The sequence below is a fragment of the Pinus tabuliformis genome, chromosome 5_2 (genome assembly GCF_031772625.1).
Source record: "Pinus tabuliformis cultivar Carrire ecotype Pingquan chromosome 5_2, CPIR1, whole genome shotgun sequence".
Lineage (NCBI taxonomy): Eukaryota > Viridiplantae > Streptophyta > Pinopsida > Pinales > Pinaceae > Pinus > Pinus tabuliformis.
The window spans coordinates 952,660,448-952,682,703 of NC_142306.1; the positions used below are offsets into that span (position 1 = coordinate 952,660,448).

The following is a 22,256-nucleotide window of genomic DNA, read 5'->3' on the forward strand; positions in this document are numbered from 1 at the left end:
TAGTGGCACCCTGATAGCTTCATTTAGCAGCATATAGAAGTATATATAGCAAACATATTGATTTACAGTAGAGGTTAATGCTTAAACAATCTTTCTGCTTCTGGCATATCCTGATGAAGAAAATATTTAATTGAACTTACTCCCTCTTACTCAGGGAAATCATAAGCCTAAGTTTGTCTTTCCAAAGTGCATAGTAACCATCTGGCAACCTGCTCAACATAAGATCCATCCTCTTTGTAGATAAAACATGCCATGATACCATATAAAGTGGTATAAGAAAAGTTCAAGATTCTCTGGATCCTACTTTGTAATATACAACAGCGGAGTTTACTTAAAGAGCCACATACTTCAGTCTCGTTGTAGTCAGTTCCTCATCTGTCACTCTTTATACTCCTCTAGAGATTAAGATATAGATATACCTACTAAATGGTGAGGGTCTATCAGAGACTGAGTGAGGTGTACGTCCTCATTGATGACTGCAAATCTTACATCCGCTTCTATACTTCATGGTCACAGGCCCGTAATGGGATGCCAAGTTCTTGTTCTTCAAAAGAAGACTCCTTAGGTACTTGAGATGACAAGATGGAGATTTTCTTGATATATTTTCAACTGAGATCACAACTCGGTTGTAATACAATTCTATTAGATAAAAATCTAGACTTGATAAAGACCTTTTTACTGTTGAACAAAACCTATGCAGAGATTAATTCTTAAAAACGTTAACTGCTAAAAATTTGCTTCAACTAAAACATTTACTCTAGAAGATTTAATTTTTCTCAAAAAGTTCATAATATTACTTGAGGATCTCAACTATGGAACTAACTCCCATATATCTATTATACCTCTTCCTTGATTAGCTGGGATACGGTGTACAATAAGATGTACTAACGAACCTTCTCGATAAAATACAAGTTAGTTAATAATTATATTTGTGAACCGAAAAGAAATAGATGTTATCTTTTCCATCAAAGTTGTTAATGTTATTCTCATGCATAAGACACCTAACAACATGTATTTAAAAAACGTTATGCGATAGAGTGGACAACATTGATGCCTATATATATACACATGAAGCCATATGTTCATATCCAAAATATCATGGAGGGTTTAGCAAGCATATGCAGCACCATGCCAATACATAATAGGATAAGGGTTGAATCTTCACAGATATCAAAAACGCAACTCATGATGACTTCAAAGAAATTGTTTTAGATATGACACATAGATTGATCCTCTATCTGCAATAAGCACCTGCCCAACGGGTCTTCGATACAACAAAACCTCGAACATTGCTTCCTCTTAAATCCTTGTGATTGATGCTACTAGGGCCGAGGAGACTTTACTTAAGTAGTCTTTCATACTTGACTGTGAGATAGACAATGCTTCGAAGACACGTCTGTGTGCTAAAAAATAATGTTATAGATTAGACTAAATGATGGGCACCTACGTAGCTTCAGATGTGTCTTCATATAAAGGTGTAACAAAGAAATAATTTTGAGCGAGACATCATCTCCCAAAAACAGATTCAATTCAAGGATGATTTCATAATAGAGGATTTGACCCTAAAACAAGCGAAGTAATGAACCAAGGGTTCCTGGCTATAGTCATGCAAATAAGGGCTTACCAGCAATTTGACAGGGAGCTTTTTCTTAGAGATGCTTGAATGATGAAGCCTTGATCTCATTTCTTGGGATCTGCAACCTAGAATTTTTGGTAGTAGGAGTTTGTAAGAGAACCTTCTTAGTTCAATGCTTCAAGATGACTGATCTTTGAAGAGAAGGGAGGTCAGAATTATCAGTAAACAACTTCTTTGTGATTGCATTCTTCTTTGTTTGGGCTTGTCTTCACCTTAGCTCTGATTCCATGTTAAATTTAATCTTAACATGTTCTTTGCTCATCAATTACTTTAATGTTCCATCTAGCCCAATTTAATTACCTTTACTTTCATTAGAAATCACATGAACCATTAACTTGTTTGATAGTAACTGAAGAAAGAACATGAATATCATATTCAGAAGACAAGCCAAGACATGAGAACTTAGGAATTGGTTCAAGCCAAGGGAAAACCCCAAGATAGAGAAAACCCTTAATCAAATCTTCTTATTATTAATATCAAAAATTCAGCAGAGAAAACAATAATATAGAAGTAATTTGCTTGCCAAATCACTGATCAAGGCAGCCCTAAAAATCTGTAACTCTGACTGATATATGTGCTTCCTGAACGAGCTCCTAACCATTTAAAACATTAATAAAATATATAATAAAAATTTACAATATTCACAATAAAAATAAAACAAAAAAATTCTTATTTCCTTAACGTATAAAATTAAAAAAAAAATGATATTATGTCCATTTAAAAATATATATATATATATATATATATATATATATATATATATATATATATATTTCACTCACAATGGTTAACTAATTTCGTATTTACACCAAATTCACAAGGTAGCGCACATAATCTCTTCCATTTTACAATTTCCATATTTATTGAACTCATTTCAGGTTTGTCTAATTTTATTAGCTTGTTTATTTTTTATATACAAATTTATTTGCAACTTGAAAACAATTTTTTTTTTTTAAATAGTATAGATCCATCTTAAATCAAAATTTAAAATAAGTAAGAAGAATTTAATTTTTTCCACTTATAAATTTTTTGTAAACCTATATTATTTAATTATTTTATATAATTTTATCTTACATAAAATTTCAACTTTAATAACAGTTAAACACTTTACAAATCAAAATAAACACATTACACATCATAATAAACCAACCGTAGAATAAACAGCTGGACTCAATCATTTTTACAATTTCCCTTTTCCGTTAACCCATTTTTAAATTTCATCAAATTCACCGAACCTCGCCCCTGGTTTAAGATGTCACGTCGGTTGGTAGACCACAGAGAACAGAAACAAATTCGATACCTTGACTGTGAACGTCGGCAGTAGCAAATATATTTTTAATACGTGCTGAAATAAAATAAAATTAAAAAGATGGAAAAAAGGAAGGCGGCCGAAAATAAACAATAGAGTTCAGCTGACGGGCATAGGCATGGATACCTTGACTGAACGTCGGCAGTAGCAAATATATTTTTAGTACGTGCTGAAATAAAATAAAATTAAAAAGATGGAAAAAACGAAGGCGGCCGAAAATAAACAATAGAGTTCAGCTGAAGGCGGCCGAAAATAAACAATAGAGTTCAGCTGACGGGCATAGGCATGGATACCTTGACTGAACGTCGGCAGTAGCAAATATATTTTTAATACGTGCTGAAATAAAATAAAATTAAAAAGATGGAAGAAACGAAGGCGGCCGAAAATAAACAATATATTTCAGCTGACGGACATAGGCAGGGACTCAATGATAATTCATTAAAAAATTAGTTCAGCTGACGGACATAGACATGGACTCAATGATAATTCATTAAAAATTGTGGTTGCAAATATGCTGACTACTTCAGCCTGACACAGTCAAAATGCACCATTTTCATTCATACTTTCTCCATTGAAGAGACCATCGAGTTTTCCAGTGTTCTGCATTCAATTATCCCCACTGCAATGGAGAAACCTCAGAAAAAGGTGAGAAATTGAGTACACGTTTCTGGATAGCATTATTTTGCAGCCAAATGTTTATTTATATGATTTATAATCCTGTTGTGCATGTTTTTTGCAACACAGGTCCTTGTTCCGATTGCATTTGGCAGCGAAGGAATTGAGGTTGTGACTCTAGTCAACGTTTTCAGTAAAGGTGGCGCACTTGTCACAGTGGCGTCGGTCGAACAGGATTTGCAGATCGAGTGTTCAAGTCGCGTAAAGCTCGTAGCAGACACCTTCATTTCGGAATGTGAATCCCAGATATTTGACCTCGTTGTTCTACCGGTATGTTATCAGTTATTTGAATTCTGGTGAAAGAGTTATATGAAGTATTGTCTGCAAAATCCTGAAATTAACTTTTGGCCGCAAGTCTCCTCACTCTTTCACTCTAGCGAATTCCTTATAGGTACCTGTAGAGGATTCCACACTGCTAGTTGTAAAAACAGAAAACTCAAATGTTTATGTTCTACAGGGAAGAGTTAGCTACATTTATATAAAAGACTTAATAATCAGAATATTGTGTTCGATGAATCAAAGTTCGGATAATTAATAAGATAAATTTCCAAATTAAATTTTGCTTTGCAATTATTGGAAAAGATTGTATAATTTGGATTTTGCATTTTTAGTCTTTGGGGCAAAATTGTGTATTTAGGGCTTTTGTTCGGTGACATCCCAAGCTTTAAATTTTCTTTTTTGAAGTTTTGTGAAAGGGTTTATCTTCTTTGCTTTTTCTATTCCTCAGAGGAAAATGGTCTCAATTCACGTCGATGAATTAGTCTTTCTTTGATAATGGGGTTTCAGGGGGGCATGCCTGGCTCAGAAAGATTACGAGACTGCGAGGTTTTGCGAAAGATTACCGAAGCTCATGCAAAGGAGGGGCGGCTTTGTGCTGCCGTAGGTGAAGCGCCTTCTGTGGTTCTGGAGACATGGGGTCTGCTGAAAGCATGCCAGGTAAGGCCCCTATAATGCCTCATTTTGTTTCAGTATGAAGCCAAATTGAGTTGATGGTGCTGGATTTTATTTCTAAATAGTTGATTACTAGCTCAATTGCTAGGGGATAGTATCATATAGGTCATTTTGAAAGTTTGAACATTAAGGATACATTGGTTGTTTAGTGTTAAGGGGATCCATTGGTAATTTACTGGTAATGCCCTTTGTGATGGATGTACATGTCAGAATGAATATGCAGCAAAATGGGGTTTGGTTTCCTCTCTGATCAACCTACTCAGTGGATTAACCTCCCATGGTAGGCTATAAACTCAGATATGTTTCCTGTATATCCACACCTTGCCTGGATGTCACTAGTTTGTGAAAAACTTGGCCTGATTCACAGAGGGAGGTGCCGTAATCACTGTCTTTCAATTCCCAGTTCATTGACAGTGTGCAATTTCATATAGTGAACTCATCATCATGTTATCTGTTTTGTTAATGACTTTTTCTTTTAATAATAATAATAATAATAGTCCATTAAATTGGTGTATAGGACCCCTTTGTTTTTGAGAAAATCTTTCTGGTAAATCACATTTCAATATTTCTAGTTGACTCGAACCACTAATTGTGGTTCATCATCAGCATCTTGATGCTAATGATGAACCACACTTAGTGGTTCGAAACTCGTGGACTAGAAATATTGAAATGTGATTTACCAGAAGGATTCTCTCAATAACATTATGAATCACAGAAGTTTTCTATCTGAAACCCCTTTGTTTGTAGGACAAAGGACCCGTCTCTATGCAGCAATTTGACTGCTAAAGTACACAGAGGTGTACATACACCACCCCTTTGGATTTGAACTTGTGACTTATTAGGAGGAAAGACATGTTCTTAACCATTATACTCACTTGAGGACATTAAGGATTCCCAAGATTCATTCAATTTTATGAATAAATATTTTATATTGGCATGAAAATCTAAATCTTTATTGTGTAGCAAATTTGATGCTGACTGTATTTGTTGTTGATATTGGAAGGCAACATGTCATCCTTCTTTTATGGACCAGCTATCTTCAGCTGTTGCAGTTGATTCTAGCATCCAAGTAGATGGAATGGTCACCACTAGCCAAGGGCCTGCCTTGACATTGGACTTTGCACTCTCTATTGCTGAACGACTCTTTGGCAAAAAAATGCTAGATGAGGTGTTGTTGAGATCAATGGTCAGTTCTTTTCCACTCTGGCTCATTCAATTTTGTGTGTGTTTTTTTTATCTCTGGAAAGATTGAATGACTAATATGACTGGTAACTCTATTTATATACTCTGGCTCATTCAATTTTGTCTGTGTTTTTTTTATCTCTAGAAAGATTGAATGACTAATATGACTTGTAACTCTATTTATATACTCTGGCTCATTCAATTTTATCCGTGTTTTTTTTTATCTCTAGAAAGGTTGAATGACTAATATGACTTGTAACTCTATTTATATGACTTGTAATTCTATTACTCTTCTCAATGACATAGAGATGGAGGCAGAATCAGTCTCATTCTGGAGTGAGATATGTGTGAATATTTATTTAGAACTTTGGAAGGTGAAATGTTTGTCTAGACGGCCATATTTTCTATTCGCATATTTCCTATTTGTAGAAGGTGATAGATTCATTTACATATCCAACATATACATGGAAAAATGAAAACTAAAGAAAAGATCAAATTACAGTGCGAACAAATAAGATAGAAACATGGTTTATGATCGTAAGTGTAACTTTGTTCTCTGTTATTGAAAACTATTACCCTTTATTTTGCAGTCGGAAACGTTAACATGTATAATAGTTCGTTGACACATATGGGATGAACTCGTCAAAGTTCACATTTTGGCATGGACAGTTTGTGGACACGTTAGTGGATATCAACTACGATAGCTCATGGTTTCATTATGGGATGAACTTATCATTAAAATTTCATCGTTTAACATTGAGGAGTGCTGTAATTAGATTTAGGCTTTAGCACATGGTCATAGGGTTTCAATTACTCAATTTAAGGTTTGAATAGATTTTCTTGCAAATGGTCTTCAGAGCAGGAGAGTAAATCAAGTTTGCATTAATATACAGCTTGACAGGTTTTAGCATCGTGGTGAGTTCCCCATGTTTGCATTTTAGATGTAACACTTAGAACAGGTGTGGGAAGTTGAAGACTTCAAGAGGGTAAGATCAGATTTTTTTGAGTGTTACACAAGGACATGTTCCCAAGGGTGGGGGCTTGCTCCCCATGCTTTCAGGAAATCGTACTTAAAAGGGGACATTTTCCCACACTCCCTTTTGTCAGGGGAGACAAGAGAAGACGACAGGGAATGACCCCCTCAAAATCCAGATTCTCCCATGCTTTCTTTTGACCAAACTTCACAGTTTTGAGAAAAAAACAAAGAAAAAGGGAAAAAATGATTTAATAAAATGGATGTAAACCTAATGCATCGGTAGATGAGGAGGGGACGTAATGTTGCATAACTCCAGGTTGGTGTGCTATTAAGTATTTTAGAGAATGAAAATGATTTAGATTTAGATAGTGGCACTTTACTTGGGCTAGATGTACTATATGAAAAAAGGAAACAAGTATTGCTCATTGAAGTATGGTAGCATGATTGAAGATGATCATGAACAAAAGTTCACAGAACTAAACAAGTATGCTTGTAGACTCGCTGAAGAATCTTTAGTTGGACAACTCATTGGGGACTCGGAGATTATGTTAGAGATAAGGTTTGGAAGTTTATGCTGAAGATCTTATCAAAAGGAATATGGAGAAGAATCTCTATGAAGGAACAAGTTGAGTGGGAAGCTCAACTAAAAAGTCAACCAAGAAAACTAGAGAAAGAGATATAATCATTCATCTAATGATCTCACCTAGAGGATGGAAAGGGAAGAGATCATAGAAGGAATGCTTAATTCGACAAGTGAAGGTTCAGATGTTGTGAATGTGGGAAATGGATACATTAATCATATTAGTACCCTATCTATTGTAACTTTTGTTGAATGGCCATAACATAAGGCAACGGATAATATTGTGGGAAATGTAGGCTCCATGAGCAGCTAAGTGAACTTGAGTCTTGTATTAGGATAAACTTTAAAGTCAATAAGCCGTGTGATATATTAAGGATGCATCATGGTGGTTTGTTCACCAGCGTGGTTTTTTCATGTGGTGGCTTGTTCACCGTGATGGTCTGTCACCAATGTGGTTTGTTAAGACTCAAGAGGTGTGGTTTAATCATATGGCGGTTTGTTCACTGTGGTGGTTCATTCACTAGTGAGACCTATTCACCAATGTAATTTGTTCACCGTTATTGGATGCAAATGTCCCGACTCCCTACCTATCTAATAAGGAGAGTCTATTACCTTTTGTAGTTACTAGCTAGATAGTTGGGACTTGTTCTCTGAAGTTGTTGAGCAGGAAAAACCTTGATGTGTACACAAATGTCCAGGTCCGAGATTATAACCCATTTTAGAGGCGAAGGATTTTAATACCCCAATGCATTATCCGGATGATTTTATAGTTTATATTTAGTTACCATGATGCATCTTGTGATTCTTCATTGGGAAATGATGTTTTTAACTCATTAGCTTCTTGGTAGTTATTTACTTGATAGGTTATTTATATGAGTATTTCTTTGTATATATTCTTAATGATTCATTTTCCTTCACGAGGCATTATGGCTCATGTAAAGGCACGGACAGATTCATTGGAGCCATTTCGAAAGGGACAATTGGCAGATGGCCTATATTTGTAATTGGCAATTGGCGTGCTTGAAGGCTGTGATCTCGGAAAATGACATAGAAGACGTTTCTCAAAGAAAGAGACACAAAAAGGTGCAAATGGAGCTGACTCATTCAACCATTTGTGAACCTATGTAGGTTTTGGCACAAGGAGAAGCAAAGTATTTTGTTACATTCATCGATGAACTTTTAGAAAGACATTTGTTTACCTTCTGAACAATAAGATGGACATAATGGAGACATAAGTTTTTCAAGGGCCTTTGTGTAGTGGTCTGGGAAACCACTGAAGAGGTTGAGGTGTGACAATGGAGGCAAGCATGCCTCAATGGCATAGAAGAATTTTTGAGTTCAGGAAGGCACTGAACTGGAATTCATATTGCCCTACACTCCACAACAAAATGGACTGGCCAAATGGAAAAATAGGAAGCCGTTGAAAGTATCACGTGCAGCGCAGGATGCCTGTTTCATTCTGGCAGAAGCAGTGGCAATTGCTGCATATGCCTAGGACAGAACGCCCACTGCTTCATTACAATTGAAGACACCAAACGAAATGTGGCTTGGGACAAAGCCAAATCTTCAGCATTTGAAGGTTTCTGTGTGTCTTTGGGAGCATTCACCCGCACACACACAGATATCCACACACCCTGAGTGCCTAGCCATATATCTAATGAGAAGCAAATACAGCTGGATGCTAAGAGAATTAAATACATCATGATCGAATATGATAGGGATGCTGGAATTTGCATGCCTCCATGTCCAGGAATTGCATGCATACCTTGTAACTATGGGGCGGATGATCTGTGCTAGTATTTAAAAGTGATGAAACAGGCTTAAAGCATATTTCAAAGTGATGAAGCAGGATTAACATATGCTTTAGGAGTGGTACTGGATCACTATTAGTCAACAGTTCTTACTTTTTCAAGTTGCACATAAAGTATAGTCCTTCTGCAATAAAGTATATTTCTCTCTGTGGTGCTCAAGTTACTTCCTGTCTCCTTCGTAGTAGTATTTGAAAGTATAGTTACTTTTGTAGAACTGTATATTTAGCAATGGAATTTCCTCATCTAACTTATGGAGGCCATTTTTGGATGCACAGGTGCCACGTGGTTGGAATAAATGTGAAGTGTCAAAAGAGGAATACAATGTTGATGACTGGTCGCTCCAAAATATTCCTCAAGTAAGTGTTGCCTCCTTGGTTTCATAACGAGGGTGGCTTGTAGGTATTTGTAAGATGGAGAGTTTCTTTTCTAGATGGATGGATTATTCAGTTACATTCCCAGCTAGTTGGGACTTTGTATCAGTTGTCCACTAGATACATAAACTGGCTCCGCTGTAATACATTTTTAAACAGACTAGCCTCATAACTGTGTTGATGATTTTATGTAGATTTAACATTATGGTGTTAATAACTGTTGTTATCATGTGACAATTTGTGAGTTGAAATAACAAAACTGATTGACCTCGGCAGGTGCTTGTCCCTATTGCAAATGGATCAGATGAGATGGAGATTGTTGTAGTTGTAGATGTTCTGAGGAGAGCCAAAGTGAATGTCTTGGTTGCTTCCATAGAAGACAGTTTGGAAATTGTAGCTGCCAGAGGGACAAAAATTGTTGCCGATCAGCTAATTAAAGATGCAATTTTATCAAATTATGATTTGATCCATTTGCCAGTGAGTTTTAATTGATCTGTTGTATATGAGTAGCGTAATCGAAATATCAAATGTCTTTGTTGACTGAAAATTGTGATGCATTCACATCATTTCTAATGCAGTTTTTTTTTTTTTTTTTAACATTCAAATTTTGGTGAAAAGAATAATCCTTACCAATTCATTTAAAATTTGTCTAAGTTACTAACCAAAGTTCCACATCAAGATAAATACCAAATATTGGCACTATTATCCATGGTAGGAGAGATATACCCATGTAACACTTCTATGAAAGAATAGTCTGTCAATTTAAATCAAATATGCTGATACAAAATTCCAGCATCTCATTTTATTAATATTAACCTTCTTATGTTATCGTCTTAAAGTAGTAAATTCAGGTCTATGTTCAAACTGCAGACACTAGCATTTAAATCGATACCATAGTCCCTTATTTCTGAAAATTATTTTAGGGCGGCTGGTATGGAGCTCAAAAATTGGGATCATCAGAACAACTTGTAGCATTACTTAGAGAACATGCAGAGTCAAAGGTGTATGGAGCTATATGTGCATCAGCAGTAATGCTAGATACCAAAGGCTTGTTGAAGGTATGGACATAAATATTTCACTGGGAACATATATTTCTTAGATGAGAAAGCCAATGTGTTTGTGTTCCATCTTAACTTTCATTATATGAAAAAGTTTATGATGCTATCATCTGTGGATTTTTGTGGCAGGGAAAAAAGGCTACCACTCATCCTCACCATTCAAGTAAACTCTCAGATCAGTCTTCTGTGAATGTGCGTGTTGTAATTGATGGGAAGGTGATTACTAGCATCGGTCCTGGATCAGCCATGGAATATGCAGTTATTATTGTTGAAAAGTTATTGGGGATGGACAAGGCCAATCATATTGCTGAAACCATGGGGTTCTCTTATCCATAGGTTAATTACTGTTACACTTTCTTAAAAATAACTAATAATCATGAGGTCAAGAAATGCTGTCAGGCTTAGACTTATTTTGGATTCTATAATGGCTAGGAATCCAGAGTTCTAGTATGAGAAAGATCAACAGGTAAGGTATGCTTCACTAGTGGTACTTTTTGCTGAAGGATGGTTGCTTTCTTGTAGCATTTGGCACTATTCGCTTCATTGTAATAAAATTTTCAATTAAAAAAAAATGTTGCTCATTTGTGTTAATTAAAAGTATCTATTAAAAAACAATAAAATAAGTGTGTATAGGTGTGACGGGTGTCTAAATTGACATGCTTTTAGCATCTGTCTAATACCTTTTGGTTCACCATTTTTCCATTTTCCATCATTATCTTATGATTCACCTTTTCCATTCATATTGATACATTTTTGGTAAGGTACGAATATCTTTTTATGTGTCATTTTAATGCTTATTCGTATGCATGTTTTGCGAAATTGTTGCCTTTTTGTATTGCTAGCATACAGTATTCAAGGATTGTATAAGTACTACTCAATGTAAGGTCTCGAGAGTAGTTGCAATGCCTTGTAGGTGCTGCAACTCAAAGAAAATATCTAAATATTCATTTGAATTAAAATGAAAGTAAAACATTTTTATTGATAAATTCTTTTTAGAAGCCACACCTTTCTAAATATAAAATTATCACTTTGTTTATATATAATTTTAAAAAAAATTCATTGCTCACCATATATATGTATGTGTGTGTATGTATGTATGATGATGATTAATGTTTACTAAGACCAATGTGGTCTATTGGACCTTAAGAAATTAAGAGATTAATTGAAACTCCTTAATATTTTATTTCTATGATCAAGAAGAAGGGCAAGAAGCGCCCTAGATCATTGTAGTTTTGCTAACTTAACAAGTCAATAATGTTAGTAGTGTGGCAAATTTTTTGGAAATGATAACGAATGTGAGCAAGAGACAAACAGTCCAAGAGAAAAAAAAATCATCCTCAACCCTCTTAGTATCACAAAGGTGATAAATTATTTCATTCCAGGGTGTTTTGGGAATAGACCAATGCTCGGCTTCACTCCAAATCTCATGAGAATTAGTTCTTATCTTTGCAATGTTCATTTTCTTCTTAGCACTAGTCAAGGCAAAAAGATAATTTTGATTAGCAAGAGTGAGGTTGATCACCTCCTTATAATACCTTAGCTTCTTTCTCCCCTCTATCTCTTTATCATCCCATAACTTATCCTTAAATTTGGAGGTAATAGTATTTTTAATATATTATCCTTATTCTCCAAGATGATTTCTTCCTTTACCCCCCAATAGTTGAGCCACGACTAGGCGTATTTATGCCATCCTCTCTTGAGTTGGAAGTGGAGCTTTTGGCTAGAGTTAGAAGCAATTTTGGGGAACCTCTTGGCTTCCATGTTGGAAAGCTTCTTCTTAAACATCAAATACCTAAACAAAGTCATGCTTTCAATGGGGGAAATGCTAGTTTCAATCAAGAGGATATGATAGGGAGTATTTCCTTTAATATTGAGGTTGTAGGTTATAAATTTCTTTTGGATTAACTCGATCTTCCTCCATGATTATCTATATATACTACAACCCCAAACCTCATAGCCATATAAAATAACATGGGTAACGAGAGTCTCAAAGAGGAGCTTCTTTTTACTCCAAATCCAAAGATCAATTGACTTACAATTATTTTCAAGCTCATAATAAGCTTTCCAACCACTAATAATCCTTTTGTCAATGCTATAGATCTAGTTAAGCGGATGATGAATGTCAATAAATAAATATTTGTATGAATAAACTTGCTCCAAGAAATTGTAATCATAGATGAAATATCATGGTAGATCTTTTTGGATTTAATTATCATGAATTTAGTCTTGTCGGTATTAACAGCCATACCCATCTTGGAGCAGTAATCATGGAGGATATTAGGTTGCTTATCGTCATGGCTTCTAGCTAGAAGAATAATATCATCAACATAAAGGAGAAGAATAATGACCATACCAATGAGCTTGGGGCCATTGCATCTCGCAGCTTCCAAACACTTTCTAGCTTATCAATGTAAATGCCAAAAAGGGTAGGGGATAGGGGACACCCATGCCTAACTGTGATATTAAATTTAATTATTTAGACCAACCCTTGGTGGCCTTAAGCTTGGCAACAACATTCTCGTAAAGTTGAATCACAACAGTCCTCAACTCGGGAGGAACCATTATCTCTTCAAGTCTTTGCCTTAGCTTATCTCAAGGAATTGTGTCGAAAGCTTTTTGAAAGTCAACAAAATAATAGAAGAGATCAATTTTACTATTGCGACACTCCTTGGAAATGATCCTAAGAGTGACAAGATGGTCAATAGTTGAGTGATGTCTCTCCTAAAAACAATTTTCCCTTTATCTCTTTTACCATGGTTTTCAATCCAAAGGCTAATCTTCTTTTCCAAAATGAGCCCATATAGTTTGGCTAAAATGTGGCTAATAATAATGGTCCTATAGTTAGAGGGAGCGTTTTTATCCCCACTTTTAAAGATAAACAGAATAAGGCTTTGCATCGAAGGCTTAGGGAAGTCATGTTTGACTACCAAATTGAGAAGTCTGTGAATATGAGGGATGGGGATAGACTTTCATTCTAAAACTTTCATCTTAGTAACCTTCAATATCCCTAGCTTTCCCATTAGCGAGTTTCTTAATCCCAAACTCCATGTCTTCCAAAGAGAAGATATCCTCCTTATGGGACTGTTTAAGATGTTTCCCATGGTGTTTGGGGAGATAAACATTCTTAAGATAGATATCACAATTTTTTAAGGGGATCAAATTATTTTCTTTTGTTTTATGGACAAGTATATTCCTCCAAAATTTTCTAGGCTCAACTCTAGAAATGTGAAGAAGATGTTCTTGTCTCTTATTAAAATAGGACTTTTTCTTCCTTTGGTAAGAGCTTCGTTTACACTTTATTCTCAAGATTAACCCTTTTGTTAGGAGCATCTCTAATTTCTTTCTTGGAAATTTTACAATCATTATCATACCAAGGGTTGGAAGTTCTATTATTCTTTTTATACAACACCTCGGTAGAGAATTTGTTAATGGTAGTGGAAAGGGTTGTAGTAAAATTATAGTAGATGTGATCAATGTTATCATTATACATTAGGAAACCTAAATCACTTTTTAAATCCTTTAAGAAGGTATTCATTTTACTTCTATCAAAGTGAATGTGTCTTTTCCTCATAGTTACCTTGCATGTGTCTTTGCCTATCATAGTTATCTTGCATGTGGCTTAGAGAGTTAAGGATAAATGGATGTGTCAAAATTAGGCTTGTGGTCATTTGGGAGTTCAAAATTTACAATATGGTTGAGAACATGGATGTTAGATATCACATAATTCACAAAACTATTGCCCAGACCACGAAGACAAGTCATCTGGTCAGAAGTTAGCCACTTATTGATTCCATTACAAATTATCAGGTCTTGGGAACTACAAAGCTTGATAAGCTTAATATCAAATAGGTTCTCGATTATGTCTTCATAATTTCTTTTGAATCTATTAGCTAAGTCACAGTCCTCATCTAGCCACAAGGGGTTCGGGTTAGAGTTGTTATTGAGGAGAGCAGCTTGATTAGTATCAGTTTTGGCATTGAAGTCACCAAGAAAAATGATATTACCTTCATTCCTTAGGTTGTGGATGTCCCGTTCTAAGGTATTGAAGGGGCATTTCTTATCCAGGTTTTTTTTCTTATAGGAGATAAATTTGATAGGGGTAAAATAACAAATTGTGAAAACAATCGTATTGGTGTTAGGGTCAAAAAATTTGATCCAAATGTATTGATTGAGGGTGTCAATCTTATGAAACCAAATGTGAGAAGAAACATTATTTTTTATATAGCAATATATACCACCAAAACCACTACAAGAGGATTTTCTGTTCCAAGTTGACCAAAGAATGAATCTGTCTATGTGGGAGACCCTAGATTCATTATGCTCCCAAGTTTCTACTAAGAAAATAAGATCAATGTCACTCGAGATCTAACTTAAATAGGAACTTTATGTCATGGAAAACCATGATAGTTCCACAAGAGGATATAGAGTGTTCCTAATTCCTATTTATCACTTTTGTTTTGGACTCTATCTCTAATAATAGTTTTCCTATTCTTGATGATTGCCCATTTCCTTTCCTCTCTTGCCTCCTTGACATTGAACCTATTTCCTTAGTTCAACTTGATCTTTTGGAATAAGATCTTCACTTATAAAGTTTTTTTATCCTTTTAGGCTTGGGGATTTACAAAGTATATCTAATTTATGGTCATTACAACTTACTTTAACACAAATCAATCAATGTTTATGCTCAAGTATCTTTCCCACCCTTTTTGCTCTATGAGATAAGTTGTTTGAATTTGTGACTTAGTTTTAAATTGTTCTTTTACTATTTCTAATTTTTCCTCATCATTTTGCTCTTTTATACTAGCAATTATAAGGTTTGGGGCTCTTTTGTGGTGCTCGTGATCTAGTTCAATTAGTTTGTTCATTCCATCTTTTATGAGTTTGATATCTAATTTATTCTCTGTAACCACCCCTCCCACATTTATCCACTTTAAATGGTTTGTCGGGGTAAACATGAGTTTAGGGATACTATAACAACATGACCCAACCTCCTAAGTACAATTAAGGAAGTGGGTTCGACAAACTGGAACTTTACTGACCTTCCCTAAGAGCTAAACAACCACTCCAAGTGCCCAAACCTTGATATTGATTTCTTTTTTAGTGACTTGGGCCCACAAATACATGCATAACAAGGCCTACATGCAGTTATAGGCCCCCAACCGTATGCATAAGCCAGTAAGGGTGCACTCTAGGATTCAGAGCCACCATTTCAGGGATAAAAAAAATGCTCAAAATTTAAAGTGTGCAACAGAGCTCGAAAATTGTACGATTGGATAGATATCAGTGGCCTGAATCCAATGCAACTCATTTCACTCAAATCCGACATCAGATGCTCCCAGAATCGCGTTCTGTTCATTTTGGGAAACAACTAAAAAATTGAAATTTGGGTTGCAGGGATGCCCAGTCAGTGGTCCGTACGCTATCTGGGCCATGACTTGGTAGGATGACTGGGTCCTTTGTCGGCCAATGGTTGGTTGACACTTTGCATCAACCGATTGGTTGAGGCGTGGTTAATTTTTATTGGTTGTTTGTTTGTTATGGTGTCCTAGTGAGGGAGTGCCACATGGGCCAACCAGTGGCTGCCATGTGGCCTCCTTATTGCTGAACAAATTTATGAGGTTGATATGCCTCTAGGTTTGAAACTGAGACCTCACACATATTAACCAAGGCCAACACCATTGTGCCACCATATTCCTTATTTAAATAACGTTGAATGGTTCTATTTAAAGTTGCATTAATGCACATTTTGGAGGGGGGATGGGCTAAGCCCTAGCCCTTGGCCAACCCAGCATCCACGAGACTGCAAGAGGTAGGGATAAGGGGCTAGGATTTATCTCGGGCCTTGGCTCCAGCCCTCACAGCCCTTTGCGGAATCATATTCCCACAACTGTAACCGGGAGTGTAAAAGAGACCGGGGCGAACCACAAAGGGCCAACCCCAAGCCCTATGGGGCCTCAATGTGACCAAAAACACACGAGGAAGAGGGGCCAACCCACAGTCATCACATGCACCACAAGACTAGGAGCACACATGGAGATAGGGGCTATATAGAGCCCCCAAATTTCGACACTTTTTGCGGTCATATGGCCGTCACGTGACTATGATTTTCCTAACCGGAGGCTTAATGGGCAGACTAACAGTCCTACAAGTTCGCCCACAAAGTGAGAATGTAGGCCAGGTTTGTGCACTGTTTTCGTGTTTGGGGCGCTCAAGCTACGTTGAGGCCGAATTGGAGGATGGTTAGCAACAAAATTTGGGAAAAGGGAGAAACAATTAGAACTTTCTCAATTTTTGGTCAAATGAGCTGCAGAAAGAACCAAAATGGAGGTTTTTGTTAGTGTTGGATCCATTGGAGACATTAGTTCTACTATTTGAGCTGTGTAAAGGATATAAACACACTTTTGAACATTTTTAATGAAAGAGGCCCTGCCTTGGAAGCTGGACCAAGAGATGTAGCCCAAGAAAGGGCAGGGAAAATTTTAAGAACCCCCCTAAATTTATATGTATAATAAATAGGCGAATCTCCATGATACATAGGAAAAATGAAAGGTGATTTTATCAATAATATAATATGTATATATAATTTTTTTGGCAAATCTCTCACCAGATTATATTATCTTGTAAAATCATGGCGAATCTTTCATCGAACCATAAAAACTTGTAAGATATTAGCGAATTTTTCACTGAATAATAAAACTTTGTAAAGTCTTGGTGATTCTTTTACTAAGTTATAAACGTTGTGAATTCTTGGCAATTTTTTTGATAAAGTATAAAACCATATATGATAATAGGAAAAAATATTATTAAACTATAATATACTAAATTACATGTTTGGAAAAAAGAAACATAATTTGTTCTTCCTATAAACAATGTTGCAAGCTTCAATGGACGTGTTTGTCAAGGTTCTTACTATACACTCTTGCATATCCCTCTATCAGTTTTGATAATATTCCACCAAAAATTTCTTGTATGTGTTCATATTGACCACCACTTCTGTCAAGGTAGGAGAGATTAATCTTTTCTCTACCACTTCTATCAAGCTATGAGAGATTAATGTTTACACAAATCATGGCATAAAAACACCTATTGAGTCTAAATATTTTGTTTACTAACAAGACATAGGGAATTTCTATTGTTGAGAACTTTAGATTATAGAACTCCAACGTTGCATATAGCATGTGCATATGTAAAGACAATCTTTTGCTAGAATATGAATGCTTTTCTAGAAAAGGGTAGGACATCTCAAAAGTCAAACAACTACAAAGAAAGGCATAGAGTCATAGAGCTCCATTCTTGATAATATAGTGCAACCCTGTAGTTATGCATGTATGAAATGCATCTAGTACACAACATGTGGCTCAAAATCAATGTAATCCAAAGAACCAGAATCCATGGGTGGCATCAAATAAGTTGTTATTAATTCTGACACCAAAGCAGCTATAAGAGGAATTATTTGGAGATTATTCACAAATCCAGGAGCTTGGCTTTCTCCAATTGTTATTATTTGTTGGTTGATATCTACCACCCTGTCAAGTTTCTTTTTGAATTATGGATTCTCAACATCCAAGACAACAGGAAAAATCCTTGTTGTAGTTCAGTTTGTCTACATCAATCATAAAAATACATTGCTAAAATCCATCCCACACAAAACATCACTACAACCCAATTTTAGACACGCAAAATGGCTTTTAAGTATTTGGATCATATTCTTTACATATTAACCCAACTATATATATATATATATATATATATATATATATATATATATATATATGACATGCTTTCAAGTTAGATATTAATTAACAGTTCTACAATTTCACCCACCGAGTGGGAATGTAGGCTAGGTTTGCACGCCATTTCCGCGTTTAGGGTGCTCAAGCTACGTTGAGGTTGAATTGGAGGATGGTTAGCTACAAAATTTGGGAAAAGGAAGAAACAATCATAACTTTCTCAATTTTTGGCCAAATGAGGTGCAAAAAGAACCAAAATGGGGGTTTTTGACAGTGTTGGATCCATTGGAGACATCAGTTCTACTATTTGAGCTATGTAAAGCATATAAAAACACTTTTGAGCATTTTTAATGAAAGAGGCCCTGCATTGGAAGCTGGACCAGGAGATGTAGCCTAAGAGAGGGGCAAGAAAATTTTTAAGAACCCCCCTAAATTTATATGTATAATAAATGGGCAAATATCTATGATACATAGGAAAAATGGAAGGTGATTTTATCAATAATATAATATGTTACATAATTTTTTTGGCGAATCTCTCACTAGATTATATTATCTTGTAAAATCATGGCGAATCTTTCACCAAACTATAAAAACTTGTAATATATAAGTGAATTTTTCACTAAATAATAAAACTTTGTAAAGTCTTGGTGATTCTTTTACTAAGTTATAAAACATTGTGAATTCTTGGCGATTTTTTTGATAAAGTATAAAACCATATATGATAATAGGAAAACATATTCATTAAACTATAATATACTAACTTACATGTTTGGAAAAAAGAAACATAATTTGTTCTTCCTATAAACAATGTTGCAAGCTTCAGTGGGCGTGTTTATCAAGGTTTTTACTATACACTCTTGCATATCCATCTATCAGTTTTGATAATATTCCACGACAAATTTCTTGTATGTGTTCATATTGACCACCACTTATGTCAAGGTATGAGAGATTAATCTTTTCTCTACCACTTCTGTCAAGCTATGATAGATTAATGTTTACACAAATCATGGCATAAAAACACCTATTGAGTCTAAATATTTTGTTTACTAACAAGACATAGGGACTTTCTATTGTTGAGAACTTTAGATTACAAAACTCCAACATTGCATATAGCATGTGCATATGTAAAGACAATCTTTTGCTAGAATATGAATGCTTTTCTAGAAAAGGGTAGGACATCTCAAAAGTCAAAAAACTACAAAGAAAGGCATAGAGTCACATAGCTCCATTCTTGACAACATAGTGAAACCCTGTAGTTATGCATGTATGAAATGCATCTAGTACACAACATGTGGCTCAAAATCAGTGTAATCCAAAGAACCAAAATCCATGGGTGGCATCAAATAAGTTGTTATTAATTCTGACACCAAAACAGCTATAAGAGGAATTCTTTGGAGATTATTTACAAATCCAAGAGCTTGGCTTTCTCCAATTTTTATTATTTGTTGGTTGATATCTACCACCCTATCAAGTTACTTTTTTAATTATGGATTCTCAACATCCAAGACAACAGGAAAAATCCATGTTGTAGTTCGGTTTGTCTAAAATCCATCCCACACAAAACATCACTACAACTCAATTTTAGACACAAAAAATGGATTTTAAGTATTTGGATCATATTCTTTACATATTAACTCTCACACACACATCTATATATATATATATATATATATATATAAAACATGCTTTCAAGTTAGATATTAATTAACTTTACCATTAATGTATTTAAGAGTGTAACTTTAGAATAACCTCTGTTGGTCGAGTAATTCCTTCATTATCGAGTAACTTGAGAAATCCATTAAAGAGCATACAAATTAAACTTTATAGTAGCTGTAACTATTGAAATAACCTTTGGTGGCTCAGTAACCCCTTCATTATTGAGAAACTTGAGAAAATCCATTAAATAGTTAATATAAATTCCTTTTAGAAATTGTGAAAGAAAACCCTTCCTTTTACTTCTTTTCCCAAGTGCTCACTCATTGAGGTAACCCCATAGGTGGGAGCTCGAGTTAGTTGTGAGTCAAGTGTATACCTAGCTTGCTTTCGTACACCAACTGTGTTGGAAAGAGATATGTAGAGATAAATAAAAAATGGTGTATGCATTAAAGTTTATAATAGTTGTAACAGTTGGAATAACCTTTGTTGTTAAGTAATTTGTTCATTATTGAGTAATCCGAGAAAATCCATTGTAATCCATTTATTATTGTGTGGTGACATTGATGTTCATCATCCGTATGAATCTTGGATGAATCTCGGTTGATCTAGATTCAAATCTATATCTAATTCGGGGATTCATGGAACCAACCCTCTGATATCTGTTTTGGCTTGAGTGGCACTCGAGAGTTTGCCATGCAACAAATCCTGTGCAACATGGTCATAACATGGAAAATCATGGAAGTGAAGAGGGGCCAAAAGTGTGAGATAATTTTCCTTATATGAATATACTCTGAGAGCATAGTAATGAGTACTCTCTCAAGTAGTTCCATCATGTTCCACTTAGGCACAGGTTCTAAGATTCACAATTGTAAAAGAGAGAAGGCGTCACTAAGGTATGGAAGAGGAAGATCTAAGCCCAAATATCTTGGAAGTCGTTCTAGAAACATTTTTTCGATAATGTTTCTGATCCTTTGTATCCTCTACTCCACCTTGATTTTGTTGTTGGGATCACACTGAAGTATGGTCTAGAGGATACTACTCCAGTGTAAGTGTAGGATGTCACGATTTCTACTTCTTAGTCTTTATAGGTGAGAGTAGTATTAGATGCCTCCTTTTAAGACATGTTGAAAGCCAAAATATTTGATTTTGCAAGGTTGACCTGAAGGCCATAATTATCATAGAATGAGATCAAGGTGTCTAGATGCTTTTGGAGGCTTGTAAGTATTGTGATATTTTAAGTAAATATGATAGTTGATGTAAATATGATCCCACATAATCACAAGACTCCAAAAGAATCTAGACACCTTGAGCTCATTTTGTGATAGTTATGGCCTTCAGGTCAACCTTGCAAAATCAAATATTTTGGCTTTCAACATGTTTGAGAAGGAGGCACCTAATACTACTCTCACCTATAAATAATAGGAGGTAGAAATGGTGACATTATACACTTACACTGGAGTAGTATCCTATGGCCCATCCTTCAGTGTAATCCCAACAACAAAATCAAGGTGGAGTAGAGGATACAAAGGATCAGAAACACTAGATAAAAAATGTTTCCAGATTGACTTCCAAGATATTTGGGCTTAGATCTTCCTCTTCCATACCTTAGTGACACCTTCTCTCTTTTACAATTGTGAAACTTGGAACCTGTGCCTAAGTGAAACATGATGGAACTACTTGAGAGAGTACTCATTACTATGCTCTCAGAGTATATTCATGCAAGGAAAACTATCTCACACTTTTGGCCCCTATGAACTTCCATGATTTTCCATGTTATGACCATGTTGCACAAGATTTCTTGCATGGAAGACTCCCACTCAATCCAAAACAGATATCCTTATGACTATCCAAGTCTCCATACAAGTTTCTAACCAAAGTATCATAAATAGATGGCATGCTAGATCTTCCTCTTTGATCCAATACTTGAACATTGATATCGAATTTCTTATGGCTCAAATATTTGTTTACAATACAAGGCAATATATGTATTTCGTTACTCCTTCATGAGATACTTCACCTTTGACCATAGGATCTAAGAGATGGATCTTTCCACATTGTTAATTCTAGGTTCACTACTTGTTATTTTTACCTTCTAAATGATTTTGGTCACAAGAATCATTATGTGTAGATCTACCAGATTTATTAGGCAGGTGGACATTAGAAAGCTCATCACATACTTCTTTTCAACATTGGATGATATAAGAGATTAGGGTTAATGACATTGTTAGCCTAGGGATTTCTCCTTGGTGCCCTCTAGACCCTTTCCCAGTTTGATATTTTGGGTTTCTTGGGGTTTTATTCTCCCTCTCTATTGGAAGCCT

The 22,256-nt window shown here is 35.4% G+C and overlaps 1 protein-coding gene across 1 annotated transcript; it reads left to right on the plus strand.

Annotated features, from left to right (window-relative positions):
- Window positions 1-3,352: 3,352 nt before the first annotated feature.
- On the plus strand, window positions 3,353-11,086 carry LOC149162420 (protein DJ-1 homolog B-like). Its single transcript, XM_089437265.1, has 8 exons — window positions 3,353-3,590; window positions 3,690-3,890; window positions 4,407-4,556; window positions 5,575-5,757; window positions 9,396-9,476; window positions 9,768-9,968; window positions 10,415-10,549; window positions 10,679-11,086. The coding sequence occupies exons 1-8, from the start codon at window positions 3,570-3,572 to the stop codon at window positions 10,883-10,885; spliced, it is 1,179 nt and encodes a 392-aa protein (XP_089293391.1). The 5' UTR covers window positions 3,353-3,569; the 3' UTR covers window positions 10,886-11,086.
- Window positions 11,087-22,256: the final 11,170 nt, after the last annotated feature.